The sequence below is a fragment of the Vulpes lagopus genome, chromosome 2 (genome assembly GCF_018345385.1).
Source record: "Vulpes lagopus strain Blue_001 chromosome 2, ASM1834538v1, whole genome shotgun sequence".
Taxonomy (NCBI): Eukaryota; Metazoa; Chordata; class Mammalia; order Carnivora; family Canidae; genus Vulpes; species Vulpes lagopus.
The window spans coordinates 127,690,032-127,715,730 of record NC_054825.1 but is presented as its reverse complement, the minus strand read 5'-3'; the positions used below and the strand labels follow the sequence as shown (position 1 = coordinate 127,715,730).

General features: G+C 41.3%; 2 protein-coding genes across 7 annotated transcripts in view; both read right to left on the bottom strand.

Moving 5' to 3' along the window:
* SLC35D2 (solute carrier family 35 member D2) overlaps nucleotides 1-1,668 on the bottom strand; it is a 54,201-nt gene extending 52,533 nt beyond the window's left edge. For all 6 annotated transcript variants that reach the window (XR_005986075.1, XR_005986076.1, XM_041744024.1 and 3 more), the window contains exon 1: nucleotides 1,247-1,668. Coding sequence is in view for 4 of the 6 variants with exons in the window: in XM_041744024.1 (XP_041599958.1) it covers nucleotides 1,247-1,440 (194 nt within the window). In the remaining 2 variants the exon portion in view is untranslated. The remainder of the gene's footprint in view (nucleotides 1-1,246) is intronic.
* Nucleotides 1,669-3,790: 2,122 nt separating this feature from the next.
* ZNF367 (zinc finger protein 367) lies at nucleotides 3,791-25,585 on the bottom strand. The gene is made up of 5 exons (XM_041743667.1): nucleotides 24,888-25,585; nucleotides 13,311-13,461; nucleotides 10,681-10,800; nucleotides 9,209-9,347; nucleotides 3,791-6,347 (listed from the first exon to the last, which is right to left on the bottom strand). The coding sequence occupies exons 1-5, from the start codon at nucleotides 25,278-25,280 to the stop codon at nucleotides 6,125-6,127; spliced, it is 1,026 nt and encodes a 341-aa protein (XP_041599601.1). The 5' UTR covers nucleotides 25,281-25,585; the 3' UTR covers nucleotides 3,791-6,124.
* Nucleotides 25,586-25,699: the final 114 nt, after the last annotated feature.

The following is a 25,699-nucleotide window of genomic DNA, read 5'->3' as shown; positions in this document are numbered from 1 at the left end:
CCATAACATTTGGGATTTTGATCTGCTTTATTCACTCCTATATCCCAAGTGCCTAGAACAATGCCTGGCACTTAACAGGTGCTTAAAAAATATTGAATGAATGAAAGATCTGATCCTGCCTTCCCTGCCTCCCTCCTCGTCATCTCTCCTACCTTCTTCTTCATTTGCTCATTCAGTTCCTCCAGCAGACCAAACTCATGCCCATTTTGTCACATTCCCTTCAGTTTGGAATGCTCCTGTGCCAACCACTCCACCCCAGTCACTCTCATAACATACCTGAAATCACCCTGCTTCTTTACGAACCCACTTCTTTTCTGTATGGAATCTCCAGAGCAGGGGCTCTGTGTTGATCACAGCTGCTTCCCTGGTGCCTGTCACGGGCTTGGCTCATAGTAGGCACTCAGTAAGCACCTGTTGGAGGTGTAACCAGCCACGCTCATGTGGGTCTCAACTTTCTCAAGTATAAAATAAGAAAGCTAAAGATATTCTCTGAGGTCTCTTTAGGCTCTCTCTATGCAATTATGATTTCACATTCTTGTAGCACTAGTATAGTTTACAAAGAGTCCTCACTTATGTCAGCTCCTGCTAAGCTCTGGGAGGTAATGAACAGGGTTGTAATTATCCAGCTTTTGTATCTGAGGAAACTGCTGACTATAGGTGTAGCCCAAGACGCACAGCTATTAGGTGGTACAGCCGGATCTAAATCCACTATGCTTTCAGTGCTGCTACATGGATAGCAGAAGTAAACAGGAATTTCTAGTCCTTCTAAAGAAGCTCAGAGAACCACAAAACTGGCTTACTGCACGCTAATCCAAACAAGTACATCATGTGCACTTCTAATTGTTTTTTTTCCCCAGTTTTCCACGAACACACTGGTAATTTGAAAATAAACGATCAAACAATGCACATAAATTTATCCGCCTAGGACTCATCGGATTGCTGAAAGTCTAGGTCTGTGCAAAGAACTCTTCGCCTTTAGAGTTCACATCAAGATGACTTGTTTGAGCTCCCCGGGCGCAGGGCTACCAGCTGCGCGGTAGTAAGCGGTGCTGAGGCGTGTCCACATTTGCTGGTCAGGTCGTGGTCCGGTTTTCAGCAGCGGGGGCAGGTCCGGGCTCCGGCCTCCGCGGAAACGTGCTCGGTGCACGGAGCACACGGCCAGCACGCCAGCTCCGGAGCCCCGGGCCCGGCCGCCGCGGCCCCCCCCCCCCCCGGGACCCCGCGCGGCCCCCTGCGCCCCGCTCACCGGTAGGCGGTCAGCAGCGCCTTGTTGACCAGCACGATGAGGAAGGAGCAGGTCCCGTAGAAGAGCGCCGACAGCAGCCTGGCCACCCGGGAGGGCAGCCGCGCGGAGGCCGGGTCGGGGTCGGGGTCGGGGTCGGGGTCGCGGGCGGGGTCGGGGCCCGGGCCCGCGCCCTCAGCCTGGCGGCCGCTCGTCATGTCCTGCGGTCGCAGCCCGCCGCCGCCGCCCCGCCCCGCCCCGCCCCAGTTCCGTCCCCGCCCGCCGCCGGCCCGAGGGAGGGCGTCCGAGACAGGAAGGGCTGCGGCCGCCCCGAGTGCGCGACCCGCAGGGCCCCCGCGCCGCAGAGCCCCCGCAGAGCCCCCGCAGAGCCCCCGCAGAGCCCCGCTGAGCCCCCGCAGAGCCCCCGCTGAGCCCCCGCAGAGCCCCCGCTGAGCCCCCGCAGAGCCCCGCTGAGCCCCCGCAGAGCCCCGCTGAGCCCCCGCAGAGCCCCGCTGAGCCCCCGCAGAGCCCCCGCTGAGCCCCCGCAGAGCCCCGCTGAGCCCCCGCAGAGCCCCCGCAGAGCCCCGCGCAGAGCCCCCGCAGAGCCCCCGCAGAGCCCCCGCAGAGCCCTCGGCGCCCAGGGCTCAGCGCCTCCTCCCCGGGACCCCCGCAAACCTGGCTTCCTGCTGCCCGCTGGGAGCAGCGCTTCCCCTCCAGTCTGAGCGCCTGGTTCGCCTTCCCTCCAGTACAGGGTCAGACGTGTAACGGACGGGCCATGGAGTGGCTTTAGGAGCCCACCGCTGGTTTGGAGACGTGCGCGCCCCGACACTGCCCACATGCCCGTTTCCCTCACCGCCGTCCGCGCCTCCGTGCCCAGCTGAAGTCCCGCCCGTCTCCTTCTGACTTGTTATCTATCGGCCTAGAGTTTCCGTTTCTGGAATTTCATAGAGCTACGGTCCCTTTCGAGGCCTTTACCACCCACCTTGTTGTTTCTTTAAACTGCTGACTGGGACACAGTTGACTCCCCAGCTGATGGGGTCACAGTGGCTGTTCCCCCGTGGGGTTGTGACACGAAGCGCTTCCATGAACCTTAATGCTCAGGTTCCTGTAGGAACACACGTTCCTTTCTCTCCGGTAAATACATAGTAGAAAGGGTGAAGGTGGTGCAACGTCTCAAGTCTTCTTGCCTCTGGGTGCTGGGTGGCTGCTTCTCCCAACATCAGGGCCCCTTTCTTTCCTAAGCCAACAGCAACTAGCTTCAGTGTTTGTATTCACCCAAATCCAAGGAGAGTCTCCCAGAACTGCCTACTCTGACCAATCTGATGGAGCATTTTTTCAAGTAAGTGTCGCATATTTTCATTCTCAACTATTAACTTTAAGAATCTGAAATTTTAGCTTTTTAGAAAAAAAAGCTAAAGATTTCAAATGAAAATGTTTGGGCCAACTGTATTGATGCCATTCAATTGTATTTCTGTTGTAGGCACTGAACAACCAGGAACATTTTCAGCACTGGTAAGAATTAAGCCAGAACTTTTAACAACCAGAGTCCGTGTTACCCAAAATAAAAAAAAAATAAAAAAAATAAAAAAAAAAGCAGGGGCACCTGGGTGGCTCAGTGGTTGAGCATCTGTCTTTGGCACAGGTCATGATCCTGGGGTCCTGGGATAGACTCCCACATCCGGCTCCTTGCACGGAGCCTGCTTCTCCCTCTGGCTGTCTCTCTGTGTGTCTCATGAGTGAATAAATAAAAATCTTAAATAATAAAAATTTAAAAAGCAGACACACATTAAGACCATTTTAAAATTGAAAATGGGGTGCCTGTGTCACTCGGTGATCTCAGCTCATGTCTTGATCTAAAGAGTCTTGAGTTCAAGTTCTGCCCAGCATGGAGCCCACTTTTACAATTTAACATTAAACTCACTTTTAATAACAGCCTTAATCATATTTGCACTTAATTTGCTTCTACATGCATACTTTCAAGACCTTATTGGCTGTCAAAATCTCATCCCAACTGTTTAAATCACAACTCATACTGAAGAGTTCCCTATGAAATTCTTTTGCTCAAAGCCTAGACAGATTGAACCTTGCCTATTGCAAGTATACTTTAAAGATTAGTAACTAATGAAAAAAATTAGACCAACTTGCTGGACTAAAATATTAACAGGCCCTAAGTGGCTTCTCAGGGAGGTGACCACATGCAATACATCCAGATTATAAGTGAAATAAAATCCCAGTTCCTGATCACCATTACCATATGGCTGGAATACAGACGGTAATACTTATCTAAACCAGTGTATTTTAACACTGTAATGATGAATGAGATGTAGTTAAATTAATATGTACAATCTAAAAAGCCATAATTTTAAAGTAAGAAAAAGCAATTCACACTATGGTTTCTACTAATGCTAAACAGATGCCTGAGGAGACTGGAAATGAAACATAAAACGCTCCAAAATGACAATGAGGGGAGGCAACATTTTTACCTTTTCAATTTTTTATTTTATAGTTATATTGTTGAGAGGAAAAGTATAAAGGGTTCAAAAATGGACATGTACTTTAAACTGTAAATTAAAATAAAATTTTATTCAAAGCATCTTTTAAAATCACAGCATGTTTATTCTTATGCTGTCATCTCTGCCAACCTACAATTTAGCCATATGAAGCATAAAACACTTCAAAAATTTGAATGTAAACCACATTTTTAAAACAAAAAGCAGTCTTAACACACCTCAAATTTTAGATGCTAATGTATTTTGTCCAAGTATATAGCTTATATCAAGAAAGAACATTTTAAATATTTCTATAGTTAGTTGTAATAATTTCTTAAACTTCCAATTATACAAATAAAAAATGTTTGTGAATATAACTATTAGAGTTGACGAAAGCTGACCAGAAAAACAAATAAAAACCCTTATTTTTGAAGGCCTTAAATTTTATTAACCATGAAATGGCAAGTATTTGTATTTTTTAATACAATTTTACTGTCCTTCTTTCTTTAGGTAAGTTCATCAAATTTTAAATTTCAAGACTGATGAGTATTGCTTTTTAATATTTCATTTAAGTTATATTCGAGAGGAAAAATTCTAGAGAAAATGCTGAAGCCTAACCCATAAAGATTCTGATGCTACAGTATCTCTTACTGTGCTTATAAGTGCTCCAAGTTAAAATTCTATATACCAGATTACAAACAAAATTCTTAGACCATTACAAATATAAATTCTTATTACAAAAAAAATCCCTCAAGATTTGTAATTTACTGTACAGAGGAATTACATTTTTAAAGTATGTCCTCATTCATACACATTATTTGTTACTATCATCTTTCACACTTTTGCTTCTTTCCAAGACATTTACAAACCACCCCTTCCCCATGGCTACGTATTTTAAACTATGTGTGTACTGCAACACACTGGGATTTTTGGATGAAGAAGCCTACATTTTAGATAATGTTTAAACTACATCTGTAGGCTACTACTTCAAAAAAGGGGGAAAAAAAAGGCGCTGAAGAGCCCATATTTCCTTCTCATTACTCTGAGGTTTACTCCAATTAAGCAATCTATCAAATTATCATGCTATGCATGTTGTTTAGTTTTTGCTTAAAACAAAAGCTTAAATGATGGAGGTTTATGCCTACATAAAGGAGGTGAACTGCTCAGGTTTTTTTCTGTTCATGCTTCAGTACATAAAGTGGTATTTAAAAACTTCATTTGGAAAAATGGCTTAAAACCACCACCACACAAGTTAACACACTTGCAGTCGAACCTATTCCAGAAAACTGCTTATCTGAGTAGCTAATATTTTCTGCAGTGTTTAACTGATAACTAAATTTAGTGAACACAAAATAGCCTGGCATGTTACTCTGAAGTAAAAGCAAGAAGGTGGCTTTATGCACTGAAAATATAAATAGGAGGCTTCCATTTGCTAATAATTCTAAATAAGCAGTACAATTAAAATTTAGTGTTTGCTAACAAAAGATCTAAAACAGTTCACTACAAAACAACCCTGTAGATGTCCCTTTTATCAATAAAAATCCAAGTGCCAAATCTCCTTACAGGGCCCATAATTAAAAAACAAAACAAAAAACAAAAAACAAAAAAAAACCCAATCACCAAGTTACCTAGACTTTGCAAGATTAACCACTCAATTTCAGCAAATGAGAAATATGCAATGTGCAAAAGTTCCCAAGTTAACATAATAGGGATGCCAAGTGCTTTTCAAACCTAAACATCATAGTGAGTTGTAAAGCCTCAGGAAAATAGAATAAGACTGATATTACTCCAATTCTGAAAATCCTCAACTACTGTGCATCTTACCAAGATCCTCAAGTATCTCTTTTCTTCCAAAGTCCACAACCTAGAACATTTTCCAAAATAGTCAGTTTTCCACTTCTCATTAGGCACACTATTTTGCAATTTAAAAATACGTATCTTATCTTATACACATATCTTATACTTTCTGGCTTGCTTCAGTGTTTACAGTATTGTTAAACATACTAATATACATTGTTAATGATCTTATAAATAATCTATTTCAACGTTCTTTGGCTACATGTACCATTGTTTTTTCATACAAGTGTCTTATTCAGAAAGTGCTTCCTGTGAGAACTGCTTCCAATGAATGCATTAAACTTGCAAAATCTAGCTTCCCACAATATGTCCTTTTCTACCCTGTACTAGAAGTCCCGTATTTACAAAATATTTTAAACTTTACAACAAATCCATTACCATATAAAAAAAGTGCAATTCTCTCTCACCCCATATTATGGGGCAATGACATTCTTCATAAATTTCTACAGAATAGCAGCCTATGATAAGCAAATAAGGTGCTTAGCTTATGCCCAAGGATCTACTTTGTAAGTACGCTGGGCAGTACTTTTGTACAGTGGAAGAGTCAGAGTTCAGGCTACTGGCGGAGCGGCGCTCCAGTCAGGTTGGCGAGCTCTATGAGAGCAAGGGCTCCGTGCAGCCGCTCCCGCTGTTCCTGCAGCCGGCGCTGGGCACCGCGCTTCTCGTCATCCTCCTCATCGGACTGAAGGAATTCCAGAGGGTCCTGCTGCTCCTGATCGGCCTTCTGAACGAGTTTTCCTTTCAAGGTGGGGGCACGCTGCTCTCTGGTTTCCCAATACCTATACGAAATGCATGCGCATTAGCTATATATAAACATGACCTTTTCAATTTTTTTCTTTTGAAACCAGGTTCTTGACCACAGTATTACTTTCTGTGTTTTAGCTTATAAAGCTATAAAGTGATTTCATATATATATTACATATATTTTCCATTATAGAGGGAAAAGTTCAAGATCAAGAAATTGAGGGACTTGCTCAGATTTCCAAAAAATCAAACACTGGCAGTTCTGAGTCTTTTATTCAATTCTCTCGTCATGGGTTTTCACCAATAAACCACAGCTGCCTTTAAGGTTATATGTTAAAGGGACTATAGTAAAATACAGTCATAGAACAAATGCTGTATGTCAATTATGCCTCAAAAAGAAATAAACTTAAAAAGTAAGATAATCATTAGAAACCTATTTATCCTATTCACAGAGAGATGGTGACTTCTGACAGCATTAACTATGAGAAATTTGAAACCTCACACAAAATGACAGATTAGTATCTGTAACACAGAGAGCTTATTCAAAAATTTAAGAGGCACTACCATTATTTCTGTTACATAGCCAACTGATAATTTCCTAGAGAAAACATTCCACCTTTAGGTAACTGAAGAAAGGCATATTTAGGACAGCCCGGGTGGCTCAGCGGTTTAGCACCACCTTCGGCCCAGGGTGTGCTCCTGGAGACCTGGGATGGAGTCCCACATCGGGCTCCCTGCATGGAGCCTGCTTCTCCCTCTGCCTGTGTCTCTTCCTCCTTCTCTCTCTCTCTCTCTCTCTCTCTGTCTCTCATGAATAAATAAATAAATCTTAAAAAAAAAAAAAGGCATGTTTAAAAACAGTACCACTCCACATAAAAATGCCCCATACAAAGACCTGTATAACACTCACAGCTTTATTTGTAATTTATTTGTAAAAACAGCCCAAAGGCCACAGGTGAATAAATAACCTGAGGTGTATCCATACAATGGATTATGACTCAACAGTAAGAAGGAATAAATCTAGGGTTGTAAGGTGACAGATAGTAGTCATACTTGAGGTGAGTAAACATAATGTACAGACTTAGTCACTATGTTGTACACCTGAAACTAACATAAAATTATGTGCCAACTATACTTTCAGTAAAAAAATAAACTGAAAACAAAACAAAACAAAACAAAACCCCATCGATACGAAAAGCAGGGAAGGGAAGGATAGATGAATTACAAAGAGGCATGAAAAAACTTTTTCAAGTGATGGATACGCTCACCATCTTGATTGTGATGATGGTTTCACAGATATACACATATGTTGAAATGTATCAAATTCTACACTCTTTTTTTTTTAATATTTATTTATCTGAGAAAGAGAGACCACAGACAGGGAGGAGGGATAGTGGGATAGGGAGGAGCAGACTCCCCGCTGAGTGGGGAGTCGAGATGGGGCTTGATCTTAGGACCCCAGGATCATGACCTGACTCCAAGGCAGACACTTAAACCAACTGAGTCATGCGGGTGCCCCAAATTGTACACTCTAAATGTGTACAATCTATTGTGAGTCAATTATACCTCAGTAAAGCTTTTTTTTTTTTTTTTTAGTAAAGCTGTTTTTATAATTATACACACAAAAATAATACAACTACTAGATTTCAGGAAATCCAGACATTCCAGGAAAAATCTGGGCAATGCTCAAAGATATAAAAAAAGAAATCCAAATAGTTCAGCATGGCTTGAAGGACAACTAGGAATAGAGAAGGGCAAAGAAGCTTTTAGCAAGGTCAGCAAGGACCAGGAATCAAGGACTTTGAATGCCAAAATAAAGGGTTTAGACTTTACACTGAGTAGATGGGAGAAAGGATGAAAGCAAATGACCAACAACTTTCGGACTTGGGCAAAATTAGAGCTAATGGGGTAGCAGAGGCCAGCCAGAAGGAAAGAGGGAGGAAGTGATGCAGTACTCAAGACAAATACAACACCTGCCCAAGTGGAGCTTCCAGTTCAGCAGGGAGGATAGACATCGAACACAAATAAGTGTGTGATGAAGGTTTTGAAAGAGAAAACAGCATGTTGTAAAAGCATCTCTTAAGTCAGTGTAACCTTGTTTGTTCTGGGGGTTAGTGAACAGATAAGGGAAGAACTTCCTGAAGGGATGTTCGACCGGTAAAAAGAAGAAAGAGAGGGTGGCTAAATGAAGAGGAAAGCAGCATTCTGGGCAGAGGGGGCACGGAGGCATGGGAGCCACAGTGAGAGTGGTGCTAACAAATCAGAAGCCCAGGTAGCTGGAGACAGTTGTGTTGTTAGAGGGAGGCAAAGCTACAGCAGAGGGATTCCGGACTTCATTCTAAATGCAGAGAAATCTGAAAAAGTAGGGAGTGTCCCAAACAGCTGATGTTGGTTTGTACACAACAGATGACTCCTTAAATCAGAATACCCTAAGAGAAACTTTTTTCAAATGGCCCCTTATTGCTGTTAAAAGGAAAATTAAACTGGGTGTTCCGTAGAGCTTTACTTTAGAAGAACCTCTAGCTTGTATCCCAGTAATAATCAGCACATATCTAAAATGAAGAAAATGAGGAGAGGCTGCACCGTGGAATACAGTACATATAAAACATCCTGAAAATGAGGAAAATCTTGCTTTTTTTTTTTTGAAAATCTTGCTTTTAAAATAAACTCTGCGCTGGGCACTCAGACTAATTAATATCTCATACTTGTTTTTTACCACACACCAGATCCTTGTGCTGCTAACAATTCTGTGGTTTAAGGAAATAAAGAACCATTTCAAGTTATTTTATAAACTGTGTATAAAAGCAACTTATTTAAAATGAGAAAACTGTCAAAGCTCCCAACTTCAACCCATGTGCTAGGTGGTATCCTGCAGTGGAGCATAGGGAAACCTTACTTTGCCAACCACTCAGCGGCAGCCTGGTTGTCCACAGCCTGGTGCTTACTGAGAGCATCTGTGGGCTCCTCCCGTTTGAGCCTGGCATAAGGGTGCTTCGGACAGTGGCGGTTTGCATGGGTGAATCTGCTTAGGCAGCCTTCAAAACATAAGAGGGAAACACTTATCAGAATCTGGACATCCAGCAGACATGGAAAATGTTCAGTTTCACCTGTACCCAAGGAAAGTACATTAAGACCCTGGGATTTAACATTCTGTAGCGTAGAGGAGGGAAAAAACCACCTGAACAGGAAGCCATTCCTTCACTGCTTGTGCACAGCAGCATAAATGCATCAACCCCACCAGAAAGTGATTTCATAGCAAAAGTGCTCAAAACCACTGACCAAGAATTTCATTCTGGGGTAAGGAAACATCCTATAAGACGAACAAAGCTTTAAGGGGGACACCATGCCCCTCAGCTTGTAGGCAACAAGCACATTTAAAAACATTCAATATCCAACACTGAGGCAATGCTTAAGCAAATTAAAGTGTGTGAACATTTCTTTTGGGTGTTTTGTTTTTTATTTTAATTTAAACTTGAGTTAGCTTACAGGGCAATATTGGTTTCTGGAGAAAAGTGTAGACATTTATAACAAGTGACAACAGTCAAAAAAACTACAGAGCAACAACACAAAACTCTATTGAATTTCAGCTATAACTATGTAAAAATGTGCATAAGGAAAACATCAAGAAATTGTGCTATGAGATTTAGAAAATCACTTAAGAAAAAAAAAAAAAAAGAAAGAAAGAAAAAAGAAAATCACTTAAGAAAAGTGATAAGAGGACAGCCCAGGTGGCTCAGCAGCTTAACGCTGCCTTGAGCCCAGGGTGTGATCCTGCGGCCCCGGGATCGAATCCCTTGTCGGGCTCCCTGCATGGAGCCTGCTTCTCCCTCTGCCTGTGTCTCTGCCTCTCATTCTCTGTGTCTCTCATGAATAAACAAAATCTTTAAAAAAAAAAAAAAAAAGTGATAAGAAATTACTAACAGTGGCAGTAGTAAGATGGTAAAATCTCCCTTTTTGTGAAAAATTTAGACAATGATGTGTTTCCTTTAATACTTAAGTTTAAAACCAAAATAAAAGACTACTTAAAGCCTGTATTTACTTTTATAGATCTTTCTACCACCTCTAACTAAATACTGCTATTTTTTTTAAAGTAATCTCTTTGCTCATCATGGGGCTAGAACCCCAAGATCAAGAGTCACATGCTCTACAGATTGAGCCAGTCAGGCACCCTCTGAATACACTACTTTTAATTGCCCTTTAAGATTTTCACCTAAAAAGAATATTTTATTTAAAAATCAATCATTTCCCAGAAAATGAGCAGGGATCACAATTTACAAAGAGGGCTTATGATGTTTTATAAAATTTACATCAAAATCTCTCCTCCTAAAAACTCATTACATAAACTTAACTCAACTCCTAACACCATACCATTTTCTGAACAAACAAAAGGTTTCTCTCCGGTGTGAAGACGCTGATGTGTTTTGAGCTGTCCACTTTGAACGAAGGCTTTTCCACAGTCTGGATAATCACACAGATAGGGTCTCTCACCTAAGTAGACAAATATTATATATTATTTCTGAGACATATTGTGAAAAGAGAAAGGGACAGAGAGAATCAACCTCTATGTAGGTCATGACTCAACAATAAAACATGTCACAGCCTCTATAAAGCTGCAAGTGTTAATGCTAACAACAGCACTCTGATGCCTACCAAGCAGCTATCTACTTGGAAACACAGTAATATGGTCTTTAGGCCTTGAGCTTTTAGGTTCCCAGGTTCAAGCCTTGAAGTTATCTTCAGCTTATCCAGTCATTTTTCTCCCCATAATCTAAAATACTAGCTCTTGGATTCTTCAAAGTGTCTCCCACTCCTGCAACTTTCCCTGGTCAGACTGGCAGCCCCTCCCACCCAGAAGGAAGCCTAACTGACCTCTATTCTCTACCCCTGCACAGCCCTTCTGGAGTGAATGACACTGAACTCTTGCTTTTGTCATCCAAACTACCGCCTACATCACTTCAAACCCTACTACTTCCCTTAAACAATGAGTGAAATGATCTGCTGACTTTCAGTGATCCCCTAACAACTGCACTATAGCTACTGTATTAGAGAGCAGGGTTGATCTTACTTCACACTCCTGAGATTCATTCCGGGAGGCAGTTCCTCAGTTCGTTCTACTCCTTGAAAATCCAAAATCTTCCGACCCTGTAGGTCCTCAGTGGAACTCCCTGCTACCTCCAAATGATTGAACTATATATCCCTTCACTAATTCAGCACCTACTGCTATTTATGTATCCTGGTGCTCTACTGATACAAAAATGTACAATACTTTGTACTCCACTGCAATTTATACATACAACACAGTGCTAGAGAAGGCTTGAGAAGGTGTTGGAAAATATTGTTCAACCAACCATAATTAAACTTTATCATTTTTTGAAAAATCATTCTTTGATCAGTAATTATGCACTGGTCCTTCCCACATGACTCAAAGAACAGTAACAATTCCTCCCTAAATTTCTTATTATTTAGAAATGTACTAAATGAATGTGATAATTAAACACAAATTAATAAAACACAGGATATGGGAGGTTATTGAAAATAGTAACAGAAGTTTCTTACAATGTATATATATACTAGAGCTTAATCATACCATGGAGATCTTGGGCTCAGTTCTCTGGCATACAGCAAAGCCTGAAGTATTGGGTGACATGTGGTAGGCTGGCGTAGATCAGGCCTGAGACTCGGGGGTCTCATTATGCCACATGGTCCTGAATCTTATCCACACTGGCAACACATACTTTATGGCCTGTGAACCAGTTATTTGGGGGTATTTCAGACTAATTAGATTATTAAAAATCTGAAAATTCTCAAAATCAGATTTCTCATTTAGTAATGGTTTTACTGAATGGTACACCTTAAGTCAAAACCTCTTGGCCACCTTAGTTTATAATGATTCAAAATTAAAACTTTACCCTTTTTCAGGGAGTTAGCTAAGAAATGTATATTCCAACATCTTATTAAAATGTATCTTTTCAAAAACAAAAAAACATGTGATGACCATAAACACAGTGGGGGAAAAAAGGGAACTAAGGCTTAAAAGCCCAAGTTCTAGACCAGTACTCCCCAATGGAAATATAATGGGAACCACTTCTAGTAACCGCATTACAAAAGCAGAAAGAAACCAATGAAATTAATTTTGATAATTTATTTACCCCAATAAATCTAAAATATAATTTCAATATGTAATTAATATCAAGGTTATCAAGAACACCATTTACTCTTTTTCATACTAAGTATATTTTATACATGCTGCCCATCTCAATATAGACTAGCTAAATTTCAAGTGCTCACGAGCCATATGTCCTACTATATTGGCCAGCATCACCTTAGACTCAAGGGTGTGGGAGGTTGTAAGGCAGTGGTCATTGCTTTTTTGGTGCCTCAGTTTTCTCATCTGTAAATTATTAAATACCATTATTAGAACCAAAAGGCTCCTTCTTCTGGAGCTAAATTTCTCTATGGAAAGAACAAGGGCCATCTCTGTGTCATTTCTTTGCTCTCTATATGGTATTTAAAATGTAAATATAGTTTCTCTACACAAATAGAGATATTTGATAGTCCTGGGATAGCTACCTACAATAGATTTAATTCTGAAAAATTCTACTTCATCTTAGATTAAATGGCTAAGTTAAACATATTGATGGCACACTGAGGGTTCTAGAAATTCTACTAAACACTTGACACTTAATGTTTTAGAATTTGGCCTACAAACCAGTTTTAACAATTATACAGACAATTAATGGGCTTATCAAGTAAAATTTGGGTAGGTAAAATGACAGAACTACATTTAGCATTAACATTCCTAGGACAATTAGATTAATTACCATAATACCTTTACAAGTCACATGGTACCAATGTTGAGAAAACCATTCCTTCCTACCAAAAAAGAAATGGACTATACAATGCCTGTTTGAGAAACTTCACAATGATGAAATATAAGGCAACTAAAACATTAACTTATGGGCCCAAACATCAAATCAGCTGTATTCTACTCAGCTTACCTGTATGAGTCCTTTTGTGAGCCTGGAGCGATTTCTCCCGTGGAAATACCCTATTACAGATGTTACAACGGATTCTGCTGGATGAATGCTCTCCTTCATTTATTAGATCCCGGACAGTATCTGCTCTGGGTCTGCCACGTCGGATTCCATCCTATTAACAATTTGTACAAACATTAACATAATTTCTTGTATCTACTCATTAGAATAGACTTTCACAATAAATCACTTTTCATATTCTTGAGTGATATCAACGAAAATGGTCGTTCCAAAGGGCAATCCCACCACAGATCACTGAAAAAAAAATCAAACTGTCAAAATCACCTTTTATCACGACTCCAGAAAATAGAGATTTACAGCAACTCGTGAACACTGAATCAGGAAGAGGCACCTGGAAACAGCAGGAAAGCTTTGCAGCATATTTACTGCTTGCCCTTGCTGCTCCCTGTTACCCACAGTGGTCTTGAAGAACCTTCTTCATTCTCAATGTGGCAACTTAGTCCCTGGCTACAGAGAAAGCAAAGTAGACCTGATTCTAAAAGAATTGTGTTTGTCTGTCTTACTTAATCTGTCTGGGGGCTACCTGAAGAACTGACACAAGGTATATGTCCTTGTTTTACCTAACTCTCAGGGCAGAAAAGCAGCCCTAACACCTTTACCTAACTCTCAGAACTCTCAGGGCAGAAAAGCAGCTAAACAGAAGGCATTGCTCAAAAACTTTGTAAAGCTAATAATAACTTGCTGCACCCTAGGGCAAAAGATTTCAACTGAGACGAAAGGATACATCAAAAGCCTGAGAGGAAAAGCTAGAGAGAGAGTTTCTCTGGGAAATTAGGGCATTGAAAAGTGCTCGGGTATTAAAAAAAAAAAAAAAAGTGCTCTGGTATCCTAAAGATAAAAATGTAGACTCGTAATCAGTTCAGGAATTGAAGGAGAACCATAATACAGAGCCATTTCTGCAAAGTCAAGAGTTTTTTCTCAATTTTTGGCTCCAGGCATTCAAGGAAATACCTACCAATGTTGAACGAAACAGAAATTTAGAGAACACAACAAAGAATAGAGTTTACAAAAATAGTTTAGAGGGACACCTGGGTGGCTCAGTGGTTGAGCGGCTGCCTTTGGCTTGGGGCATGATCTGGAGTCCCAGGGTCGAGTCCCACATTGGGCTCCCTGAATGGAGCCTGCTTCTCACCTCTGCCTATGTCTCTGCCTCTCTCTCACTCTGCCTCTAATGAATAAATAAATAAAATCTTAAAAAAAATAGTTTGGAAAATTCTTGAAACAAGTAACTACAACCTGCAGCACACAACAAAAACAAACTGAGGAAAGAGAAGAATCTGATTTCCAGACTCATCACATTATAATATTCAAAACAGCCCATTTTTAATAATATGTAACTAAACATGTAAAGAAACAAAAGTATGGTCCATACATCGGAGAAATTAATAAAAACAGACCATGAGGAAATAGACACTGGTCTTACTAGGCAAAGACTTTAAATAAATGGTCTTAAAATATGCTGAAAGAGTTCATGGAAACCACGGACAAAGAACAAAAGGAAAAACAGGAGAACACTTTCAACAAACAAAGTACCAATAAAGAAATGAATTATAAAGGGGCACCTGGGTGACTTAGTTGAGCATTTAACTCAATTTTGGCTCAGGTCATGATCTCAAGGTCTTGAGATCAAGCCCCAAGGCGGGCTCTGCACTGAGCAGGGAGTCTGCTTGAGATTTTTTTCCCCTGTGCCCTGCCCCTGCTCACTTGCTGTCTTTCTAAAATAGATACATAAATCTTAAAAGTAAAATAAAATAAAATAAAATAAAATAAAATAAAAAGAAACCAAATAGAAATTCTGAAGCCAAAAAGTATAATAAATGAAAAAAAAAAATCACTGAAGAATTTAAATGGTAGATTTGAACTGTCAGGAAGAATCCGCAAATTTTAAGCAGGTCAATTGGAATTATCCAGTCTGAGGAACCAAAGGAGAAAAGAATGGACAGAGCCCAAGACACCTGTAGGATATCAAGTGTCTTAGTACATTTAGGCTACTGTAACAAGATAAGAAACAACAGAAATGTATTTCTCACAGTTCTGGAAGCTGGAAAGCCCGTGATCACAGCACCAGTGTGGTCAGGTGAGGGCCCTCTTCCTAGCTCATAGTTGGCACCCTCTAGCTGTGTCTTCACATCAGAGCTCTCTGGAGCCTTTACCATAAAGGCACCAACCAGTCCCCTTCAAGAGGACACCACCCTAACAGCATAAGCACCTCTCGAAGGCTTTAATTCCTAACAACATCATCTTGGGAGTCAGGATCTCACTCACCAAATTTTGGGGTACATAAACACTTAGACTGTAACATCAAACATACCAATATACACATAATTGGAGATCCAGAAGGCAAGAGAAAGACAAGCAAAAAGAATATTTGAAAATAATGGATGAAAACTTCCAAAATTTGATAAAACATAAATCTAAACATCCAAGAAGCTCAATGAACTTCAGGAATGAGACACATTAGATCAAACTGTCCAAAGACAAAAGGCAGAGAAAACCTTGAAAACAGGAGAAGCAATTCATCAGGTATAAGGAATCTTCTCTAAGATACACAGCTGATTTCTCAGGAGAAACTATGGAAAGCAGGATGACATGTTTAAAGTGATGAAAGGAAAAAAAAAAAAAGTCAGCCAATATTCTTTCATCCAGTAAAATTATCCTTCAAAAATAAAAAATAGGGATCCCTGGGTGGCGCAGCGGTTTGGCGCCTGCCTTTGGCCCAGGGCGTGATCCTGGAGACCTGGGATCGAATCCCACATCGGGCTCCCGGTGCATGGAGCCTGCTTCTCCCTCTGCCTGTGTCTCTGCCTCTCTCTCTCTCTCTGTGACTATCATAAATAAATTAAAAAATTAAAAAAAAAATAAAAAAAATAAAAATAAAAAATAAATTAAGACACTCCCAGATAAACATAAGCTGAGAGTCCATGGCTGGCAGACCTGCCATGCAATAAATATAAAGAGAGTTTTCCAGGCAGAAACAAAAGGGCACTAGATAGAAATTCAAAGCCATACAAAGAAACAAAGAACACTAGTAAAGGTAACTACCTAAGTAAATACAAATGCCAAAAGTGTTGTATTTCTTGCTTACAACTCCTCTTTTTACCTATATAATTTGAAAGACAAATAAATGCCAGGCACACTTGGCTGGCTCAGTCACAGTGGTGTGCAACTCGTGATCTCAGGGTCATGAGTTCAAGCCCCATGATGGAAGTAGAGATTGCTTAAATAAATAAATCAACTTTTAAAGACAAATGTCAAGTGTATTTTAAAATCCATAAATCCACGTTAATGGGAACATAATATAAGAAGATGTAATTTGTGACTATAACAAAGAGGGAGCAACAGAGCTGGAAAGGAGCAGAGTTTTTGTATACCATTGTAGCTACAGTGGTACGAATTCAAAATAGATTAAGTCTAAGAGATGAATTGAAATTCCCAGTGATCACTAAAAAAAAAAAAATCTAAAAGTCAATAAAAGAAACAAGGAATGAAAATAATACACTACAAAAGAATAATAAACACAAAGAAGTCAGTAAGAGAGGAATTGAAAAACAAAACAGGTATAAGACATATAGAAAATAATAAAGGTTCTTCCTTAACAGTAATCACTTTAAACGTAAATAGCTTAAATTTGCCAATTTAAAGGCAGAGATTAGCAGAATGGGTTTTTAAAAAGTAATCCAACTATATATGCTGCCTATAACAGACTTCTATAAATCCAAAAACACAAATAGGTTAAAGGAGAAAGTATGGAGGGGCTCTTGGATGGCTCAGCCAGTAGAGCATGCAACTCTTGATCTCTGGATGGTGAGTTCAAGCCCCACCTTGGGCCCAGAGCTTACTTTAAAAAAGGGGGAGGGGGGGTGGAAAAAGGAATAACAATTATAAAGACTCACTCACCTAACAACAGAGCTCCCAAAAAGTATGAAGCAAAAATTGACAGAATCGAAAGGGGAAGGAGTTCAAAATAGCTGGAGACTTTCACTTTAAATAAGACAGGACTACTAGACAGGTCAACAAAGACATAGAAGACTTTAACACCAGTCTAAGCTAACTAGACCTAACAGACATATGCAGAACACTCCACATAAAAACAGCAAAATATGCATTTTTCTCAAGTGCACATGGAATATTCTCCAGAAAAGACTATCTGTTAGGATATAAACCTAAGTATTGATAAATGTTAAAAGACCGTATCTTCTTTGACAGACATGGATGAAACTATAAATCAAAAACCAAAAGAAAACTGGAAAATTCACAAGCAGTGAAAATTAAACACAGTCTTTTTTTTTTTAATTTTTATTTATTTATGATAGTCACACACAGAGAGAGAGAGAGAGAGGCAAAGACACAGGCAGAGAGAGAAGCAGGCTCCATGCACCGGGAGCCCGACGTGGGACTCGATCCCGGGTCTCCAGGATCGTGCCCTGGGCTAAAGGCAGGCGCTAAACCGCTGCGCCACCCAGGGATCCCCTAAACACAGTCTTAAACAGCCAATGGGTCAAAGAAGAAATCACAAGGGAAATCAACAAATACTTTGACACAAATGAAAACAAAAACACAACATATCAAAACCTGGGGGATACAGTTCTTGGATCGAAGGACATGATAACAATGCTATCCAAAATGATGTACAAAGTTAGTGCAATCCTTATTAAAATTCCAAAGGCCTTTTTTATTTTGCCAAAATGGAAAAAGTGATCCTCCAACTAATGTAAAACTGGATGAGGCTCCAAATAACCAAAACAATATTTAGAAAGAACAAAACAGAGGACACACACATCCCTATTACAAAACTTACTACAAAGCAGCAACTTATGGTAGTCGCATAAGGAAAGACACATAGACCAATGAACAGAATTGAGAGTCAAGAAATAAACCCTTATCTACAGCAAACTTACTTTCAACAAGGGTGCCAAGAACATTCAATGAGTTAAGAACTGTCTCTTCAACAAACAGTTCTGAGACAATTACATTTCTACATACAAAAGAATGAAGTTGAATCCCTACACCTCATGATATCCCTGCATGGAGCCTGCTTCTCCCTCTGCCTGTGTCTCTGCCTCTCTCTCTATGAATAAATAAATAAAATCTTTTTAAAAAAAGAAAAAAGAAAGAAAAGACAGCATATACAATACAATGGAAAATTATTCAGCCTTAAAAAAATTAATCCTGCCATGTATTATAATGTGCATGAACCTTAAAAACACTATGCTAAGTATTCTTAATTCTACATGATTCCACTTATATAAGGTATCTAAATTAGTCAAACTCTTAGAAACAGAAAGTAGAATTGCAGTTGCTAGGGACTGCAGGGAGAGAGAAAAGGAGAGTTCAATGGGTATAGAGTTTTGGTTTTGCAAAAATAAGTTCCTGAGATCTGTTACACAACAATGTGCATATTGTTAACCAAATATTATCAAGATGATAAATTTTGTTATACTTTTTGCCATCAAAAAAAAAAATAGACCGTGGAAAGGCACTATGGCAATAATAACACTGTGAAAATATTCAGTGCCCCTCTCTCACTGTGTGTGGGTACCAATGAGGCCAACGTGACCACATGACTTGCTTTGGCTAATAAAATGTGAATGGAAAGTATATGTAGGACTTCAATGCAAAAGCCTTAAAAGCCATCACATGGTTCTTCTGCCTTTAGACCCAAATGTCCCAGGTAGGGGATGTTCCTTCTGGGTCCCAGGATGAATAGGACAAGGCACATATCTGCAGTCAACCCTCATAGGATATAACATGAACCATGATTAGGCTGAGATTGGGATTTCTGAGTTTGTATTCTACAGCATGCTTTCACTTAAATTGACTTGGGCACTTTGTTAGTAAGTAAAAAACCTTATACAACACCAAAAAAAAAAAAAATGTGATTAAAAATGGGCATAGGACTTGATCAAACACTTTTCCAAAAACATACAGATGGCCAACAGACAAAAAGATGCCCATCATTATTCATCATGAAAATACAAATTAAAACCACAGTGAGATATCACATTACCCTTGTCAGAATGGCTAAAATCAAAAAGACAAGATATAACAAGTGTTGGAATGAATGTGGAAAAAAAGGAACACTATTGGTCAGAACACAAACTGGTGCAGCGTCCTATACCAGGAAAACAGTACAGAGGTTCTTCAAAAAATTAATAATTAATCTGATCCAAAACTTCCACTACTAGATATTTACCCAAAGAAAACAAAAACACTAATTCAAAAAGATATATGCATCCTGTGTGTATTGCAGCACTATTTATAATAGCCAAGATATGGAAGCAACCGAAGTATCTCTCCATCAATGAATGGAGAAAGTCTTACACACACACACATTACTCAACCATTAAAAAGAATGAAATCTTGCTATATGCAACATGGATCTAGACAGTATAACATTAAAGGAAATAAATCAGAGAAAGACAAATACCATATGATTTCACTCATATATGAAATTTATGAAACATAACAAAGAAAAAAAGGAGACAAAAAAACCAGATTCTTGGGACATCTGGGTGTCTCAAATGAGTTAAGCATCTGTCTTTGGCTCAGGTCAGGACTCCAGGGTCCTGGGATAGAGCCCCACCTTGGCAGCCTACTTCTCCTCTCCCTCTCGTGCTCTCTCACTCTCTCAAATAAATAAAATCTTTAAAACAAAAACAAAAAAACCACAGATTCTTAAAGAACTGGTGGTTGCCAGGGGGAGGTAGGTAGAAGGATGGGTGAAATAGATAAAGAGGATTAATATTACGCTTATCTTGATGAGCACTGAGAAAAGTATAGAATTGTTGAATCATTATATTGTACACCTGAAACAAATAACATGGTATGTTAATTATACTTTAATTTTTAAAAAACCTTAATGATACAACTCTTGTGCCATAAAACACTCTTTTCCCAATATTTTAAAAAAAGATGAGAGGGAGGGAGCCCGAGAAGGAGAGGAAGAGGGAAAGAATCCTAAGCAGACTCCACACTGAGCACAGACCCTGAGATCATGACCTGAGCTGATACTAAAAGTCGGATGTTTAACCAACTGAGCCACCCAGGCGCCCCTCCCAGTATTTTTAAATACATAAAAATATACTGTTGCCTCTATTATACTTTGAAATAACTGATGAGTTAATATCCAAATTTTTAGGTTATCCATTACTATTTTCCCTTTCTAGTAAAAAAAAAAAATATATATATATATATACATATATATATGTATGTATATGTATTTTCAAGTATGTTTTATGGGGAACTGAGGTTTTTTTTGTTCTGTTTTTTTAAAGATTTTATTTATTTATTCATGAGAGACACAGAGAGAAAGAAAGAGAGAGTCAGAGACACAGGCAGAGGGAGAAGCAGGCTCCCTGTGAGGAGCCCAATGTGGGACTCGATCCCGGGATCCCGGAACTCCAGGGTCACACCCAGAGCAGAAGGCAGACACTTTTAAAAATATATATATATATATTTTATTTATTTATTTATTTATTTATTTATTTATTTATTTATTTATGAGAGATAGAGAGAGGCAGAGGGAGAAGCAGGCTCCATGCAGGGAGCCTGACGTGGGACTTGATGCCACGTCTCCAGGATCACACCCTGGGCTGAAGGCCGTGTTAAACCGCTGAGCCATCCCGGCTGCCCAGAAGGCAGACGCTTAACTGCTGAGCCAACCAGGCATTCCCAAGGGACTGAGTATTTTAAAAGTTAACAATTTGGCTGTTTCCCAGCTTAAATCACATATTTGCATTTTCCAAATGAGAAACAGAGAGCTAAAAAATATAGTATGACACAACATCCTATATACAGGTAAGGCTTCACTGAGTGTTTCATTTCTTCTGAGAAAATCAAAGAAGGTAAATAATCATCTGATGCCCTAAGTAAATGAATAAAGAGTATCTTTTAATGATACATACAAAAAGAAGCTATTACTTAAAAAAGGTTCTCTTCATTTTGGCCTTAGCTATAAAACCATGTTTCTAGGTACATTCTGACAATAACAGAGTGTTAACTAACTCATTAGCAATCAAGTATACCAGTAGTCTAACAGATCTTGTCAGAACTGCCTGCTGGTTCACAAGAGCTAACAAGAAATGCAACACATTCTATTATGTGGCAACACCTGTGACATAAGCTACTAGAAAGAAAATGATTTGATTGCCAAAAATATTTGCACACTTCAGTACATTTAATTTCTAATACAGAATTTCAGTACCACTGGAAGGTAGATTAGTGATTTTCCAAGTGATTTCTGAAATAGTACATGATGTTTTGAGTTTTCAATGTCAATAACTATCTTTAAAAGGTTATTTTATAAAACACTGGTTATTTCTCAAGCCATTTAGAACAATGTACACATTTACCTAGATTTTAGAGAAAGTTGTAGTCAAACTGGGTATTCATGTGAGAACCAAAAAACCTAAGTCAACACATTTTCATACAAACTAAAATTCAAATAAAGTGCACAAACACAACCTACAAGGAAATGGGTCTCAGAGGAAGGCATATGCACCTTGACAAGAAAATGAAAAAAAAAAAAAAGTAATTAATCATCTTTCCCTTTTCAAATTCAGGTTTAGATACAAATTTCCTTTGGCTTTCATATCTGCTTCCTCGTTCTATCCCCCACCTCGACCTATCTGTGCAACTCTCTGAGTCTTAATTTGCATTTGTCTGCTCTACTGTGTGTACCCTCATAAAGCATTTCAGTTGAGATACATATAGGTGTAAATAGTGTATATTTCCTAAGTCTGCTTTCATCAGCTTAATACTAAAAAAATAAGAAATCCCTAAAGTCAATTTACACATGTTATATACAGGAGTAATATCATGTAGGGATTAAGAACAATGGCTCTGGAAGGTTGCACTCAGTTCTACCACTTACTATATGATGTTAACTAAACCTAATCTTGGAGACTCTTTAATTCCTCCTTGTTCAACCAGTTAACAAGATAAAGAATTCAAAACACTCAGCACAGACCCTGGCAGTTTTGCTATGCTAGGCAATAAACGGTGGCTACTATGTTACATGTTTAACATGGTGATCAAAATTATATCTACTAATCTATTTGTAAGACTGTGTAGTGTGCAGGTGATAGAAAGGGTAAGTGGGATAGGCAGCTGGCAAGTCCTGAAAAGTGAATAGTATCTGAGGCTATGCACAGAGAAGCGGAACCACAGATCTCACATTGAAGTAACCTCATGAACACAGTCTGAGTAGAGGGCACAACATGCAGAGGCTTGGAAATGACCTATGGCAGAGAGAAATTAGACCTGTTCCCTTCCTTCCCCTCCCGGAATTCTATAAACTAAGAAGATAGTGCTAATATATAATTATACCCTGACGGTGCTAAGCAATCCTGTAATGAGGGGCCAAAATAAATTAGTAGATGATGGATGTTCTCCCCACAAGCAGGGGAGGAGGGAGCGTAGGGCAGAAACAAGAGAGCAAGCAAGAGCCTACACTTGGTAGGAGGGTCTCAGATGTTAACACCTCCCCAGGAAGCAGTGGCAACAAATAGACAATAAGAACACAAACGTTGTTCTTAAATTCACAGCTGTTATTGCCTCAAATCTGTAACTGAGAGAAGGGGATGGGGGAAACATGTTACTGGTCTCCCATCTTTCCATAAAGTAAACAGATTCAGTCTGCATGATTCACCCACGATGCATGTAGAGATAAAGAACTACAAGTACTTTAGAGAAACAAAACAAGGAAGAGGGCTGGATCTGCCTATCTTTAGAGTGTACTGATCACAAATGAAACTGGTTAATATCCTTAAATAAAGGTATATTCTAGACCCTTCCCCTCAAGATGGGAAAGCTAAGTGAATTTTTGGAGCTGCAGTTGGATTGCTACATTGACTAAAAGGACAAGTTAAAATGAATTCATCTAGTAATTTTTAAATATTACTGTGAAGAGGAAAAAAAAGTGAAATATAAAACAGCATTTTCACTTTTTCATGTTCTTCATAATTTCAGGTATACTTTACCCCTGAAAAGAGGTAGACAAACGAATTAAAATTCAAACCTATGCAATGTGTGAGCAACTTTTATGCAACATATGTGAAGCTAAGTCTATTTTGGGCCACAAAGAATACACCTATAAATTTCATTTATCTATTATAACACTAATATCCTGGATAATGCAAAATTAAATTGAGTTATCATTAATAGTCAATGCAAAATCTTCCACAATTATTTGTGCATGTATGCCTTTATGGTTCTCAGCTATATATCCTAGTTTTCTAAAAGGCTAAATATGTTAACATGGGAAAGATCTCTAGGCTATCCAGCCAGGTTCCCAAGGGCTACCTAGAGACAGCAACAGGGATTGTTTCCTCTACAAAGTCACTCGGCACTGTTATTAATATTTCCACTGCTTGTTCTTTCAAATTTGTTTCAAATTTTTACTCAAGTGACACTTCAAGAGTCAAAAAGGCGTCAAAGCAGTTTTATAACTTTGTAGTTCTTTGATAACAATGACACTAGCAACAAAGTATATCAACTTCCTCCGGGCTCAAAAAACGGAGTTTCAACATCTTTGCTACTGCAGTAAACGGACTTGCTTTATCTTCAGTCAACTGCTTATCTAACCTACTATTTAGCAAACAACCTGAATATTAACCTTATATCGGCACAATTCATTCACGATAGAAATTTTTACCAAGCACTTTTATTCAGCATTTAGAGTGTGAGGTATTATAGTTGAACAGTCTTCCAGAGAAAACGATTCCCGTCCTCGAGGAGCTCAAAGTCTATAGAGATAACTATGTCACCATGAACACATGCTTCAGGAGCAGGAGCCACCCAACACCTCGACTGTAGTCCCCGTTCTCCCATCACCTAGCTGTGACCTTGGGGCATCACCTAGCTGTGACCTTGGGGAAGTCCCTTCACCAATCCCTCTCAGGCTTAGCTGCCTGCTGTCAAGCGTAGACTTGAAGCAGAACCAGGTGGTCACATCTTTCCCAGCTCTAAGCAGTTCGCGCGTCCCGCCGCACCGTGCGCTCTCAGCAACAGGCCCAGCGGCACTCTGGCTGCCCGAGCGGCAGAGGAGTGCCCCGAGTCCCTTCTCGCTCCTCGGCCATCTCCGCAGGGCACCCTTAGCAAGGCCGGGGTGTCTGCTCGGATGGAGCCGCACCTGCACAAAGCCCTCCCTTCCCGCACCGAGGAGCGGCGGACCGCCCGCAGCCCCTTCAACCTCTCTTCTGCCGGCCGAGCGTCAGCATCCGCGACCTCAGGCTGCGCCGCGGCTCACCGCATCTGCCGCGAGGTCCCCTCGGTCGGCCACCGCCCCTCCGCTGGCGTCACGTGACCGCCGCCCCGCCTCTCCCCCGCGGGGACCCGTTTTTGGCGCGCGGCAGTGACGTCAGCGTCCTGTCAGCCGCCCCCGCCCTCGCCGCGGCCAGAGAGACCTCGCGTTTTAAACTCGGCCCCGCCCCACCCGCCGCGTCCGCGGGCGCTGCCGGCTCCCGGGCCGCGCCGTTAACGGGCCCCGGCTGCCCCGCGCCCCCCACCCGCCTCGCTCACCTTGAGGTGGCCGCTGTCCGGGCTGCTCGCCTCCTCCTCGTCCTCACCTCCCGAGGCGGCGGGCGGGGGCGCGCCCCGGCTTCGGAGCCCCGGGTGCTCGGCGGCGGCGGGCAAGGCGGCCGAGGCGGCGCCCCCCACGGCCCCGGGGCTGAGCGTCACGTTGTGCGCGTTCTCGCCCCAGCGCCACGGGTACACCATGAAGTCGCTGAAGCCGGGGCTGGTGGGGATGAGCGGCGGCGGCGGTTCCGGCTCCCCCCCGCCGCCGCACGTGGGCTTGATCGGGGTGGTCCTGATGACCGACACCAGCACCCGCTTCGGGGAGTCGTGGCAGAAGATGACGGGCGGCGGCTGCGGCGGTTTGTCCGCCATGGGCGCCTCCGCGCCCCGGATCATCGCCCGGCCCCGGTGCAGCTCGGCAGCCGCACTCCCTGCGCCCCGCTCTGGCCCCTCGCTCCGCTCACCCGCGCTGCTTCCGAGGCGCCGGCGCTCAGTGCCGCCGGCTCATGGCTGGCGGACGTTTCCCGGAACCCTCTGGCTCGGCCGGCAGCGGGCGGCCAGCCCCAAACCCCAGCCCCGGTCAGGCCCGCCCTCCGTCCTTCGTGCTCCCAGCGCAGGCTGCAGCGGCGGGAGCTGCGGCCGGCCAGCCCTCGGTGACGGGACAGCAGAACGTGATGCGCCGAGCCCCCGAAAATAACAACCTGCCGCCTGGGTCACCGCTCCGGCTTTTCCCGCGTTACATTTCGCGCCTGGGCGGAACCAGTCACCGCGAGGCCCCTGCCCGCTGGCCGCAGCGCCGAGCGACAGGCCGCGCC

What these genes read in the sequence shown, in the direction of transcription:
- ZNF367 (XM_041743667.1), bottom strand. Translation starts at nt 25,280, where the DNA reads ATGATCCGGGGCGCGGAGGCGCCCATGGCGGACAAACCGCCGCAGCCG. An exon ending in CGGACAGCGGCCACCTCAAG is followed by an intron (nt 13,462 to 24,887) that starts GTGAGCGAGGCG and finishes AATTGTTAATAG; the next exon opens with GATGGAATCCGACGTGGCAG. An exon ending in TTTTGTTTGTTCAGAAAATG is followed by an intron (nt 9,348 to 10,680) that starts GTATGGTGTTAG and finishes TATGTTTTGAAG; the next exon opens with GCTGCCTAAGCAGATTCACC.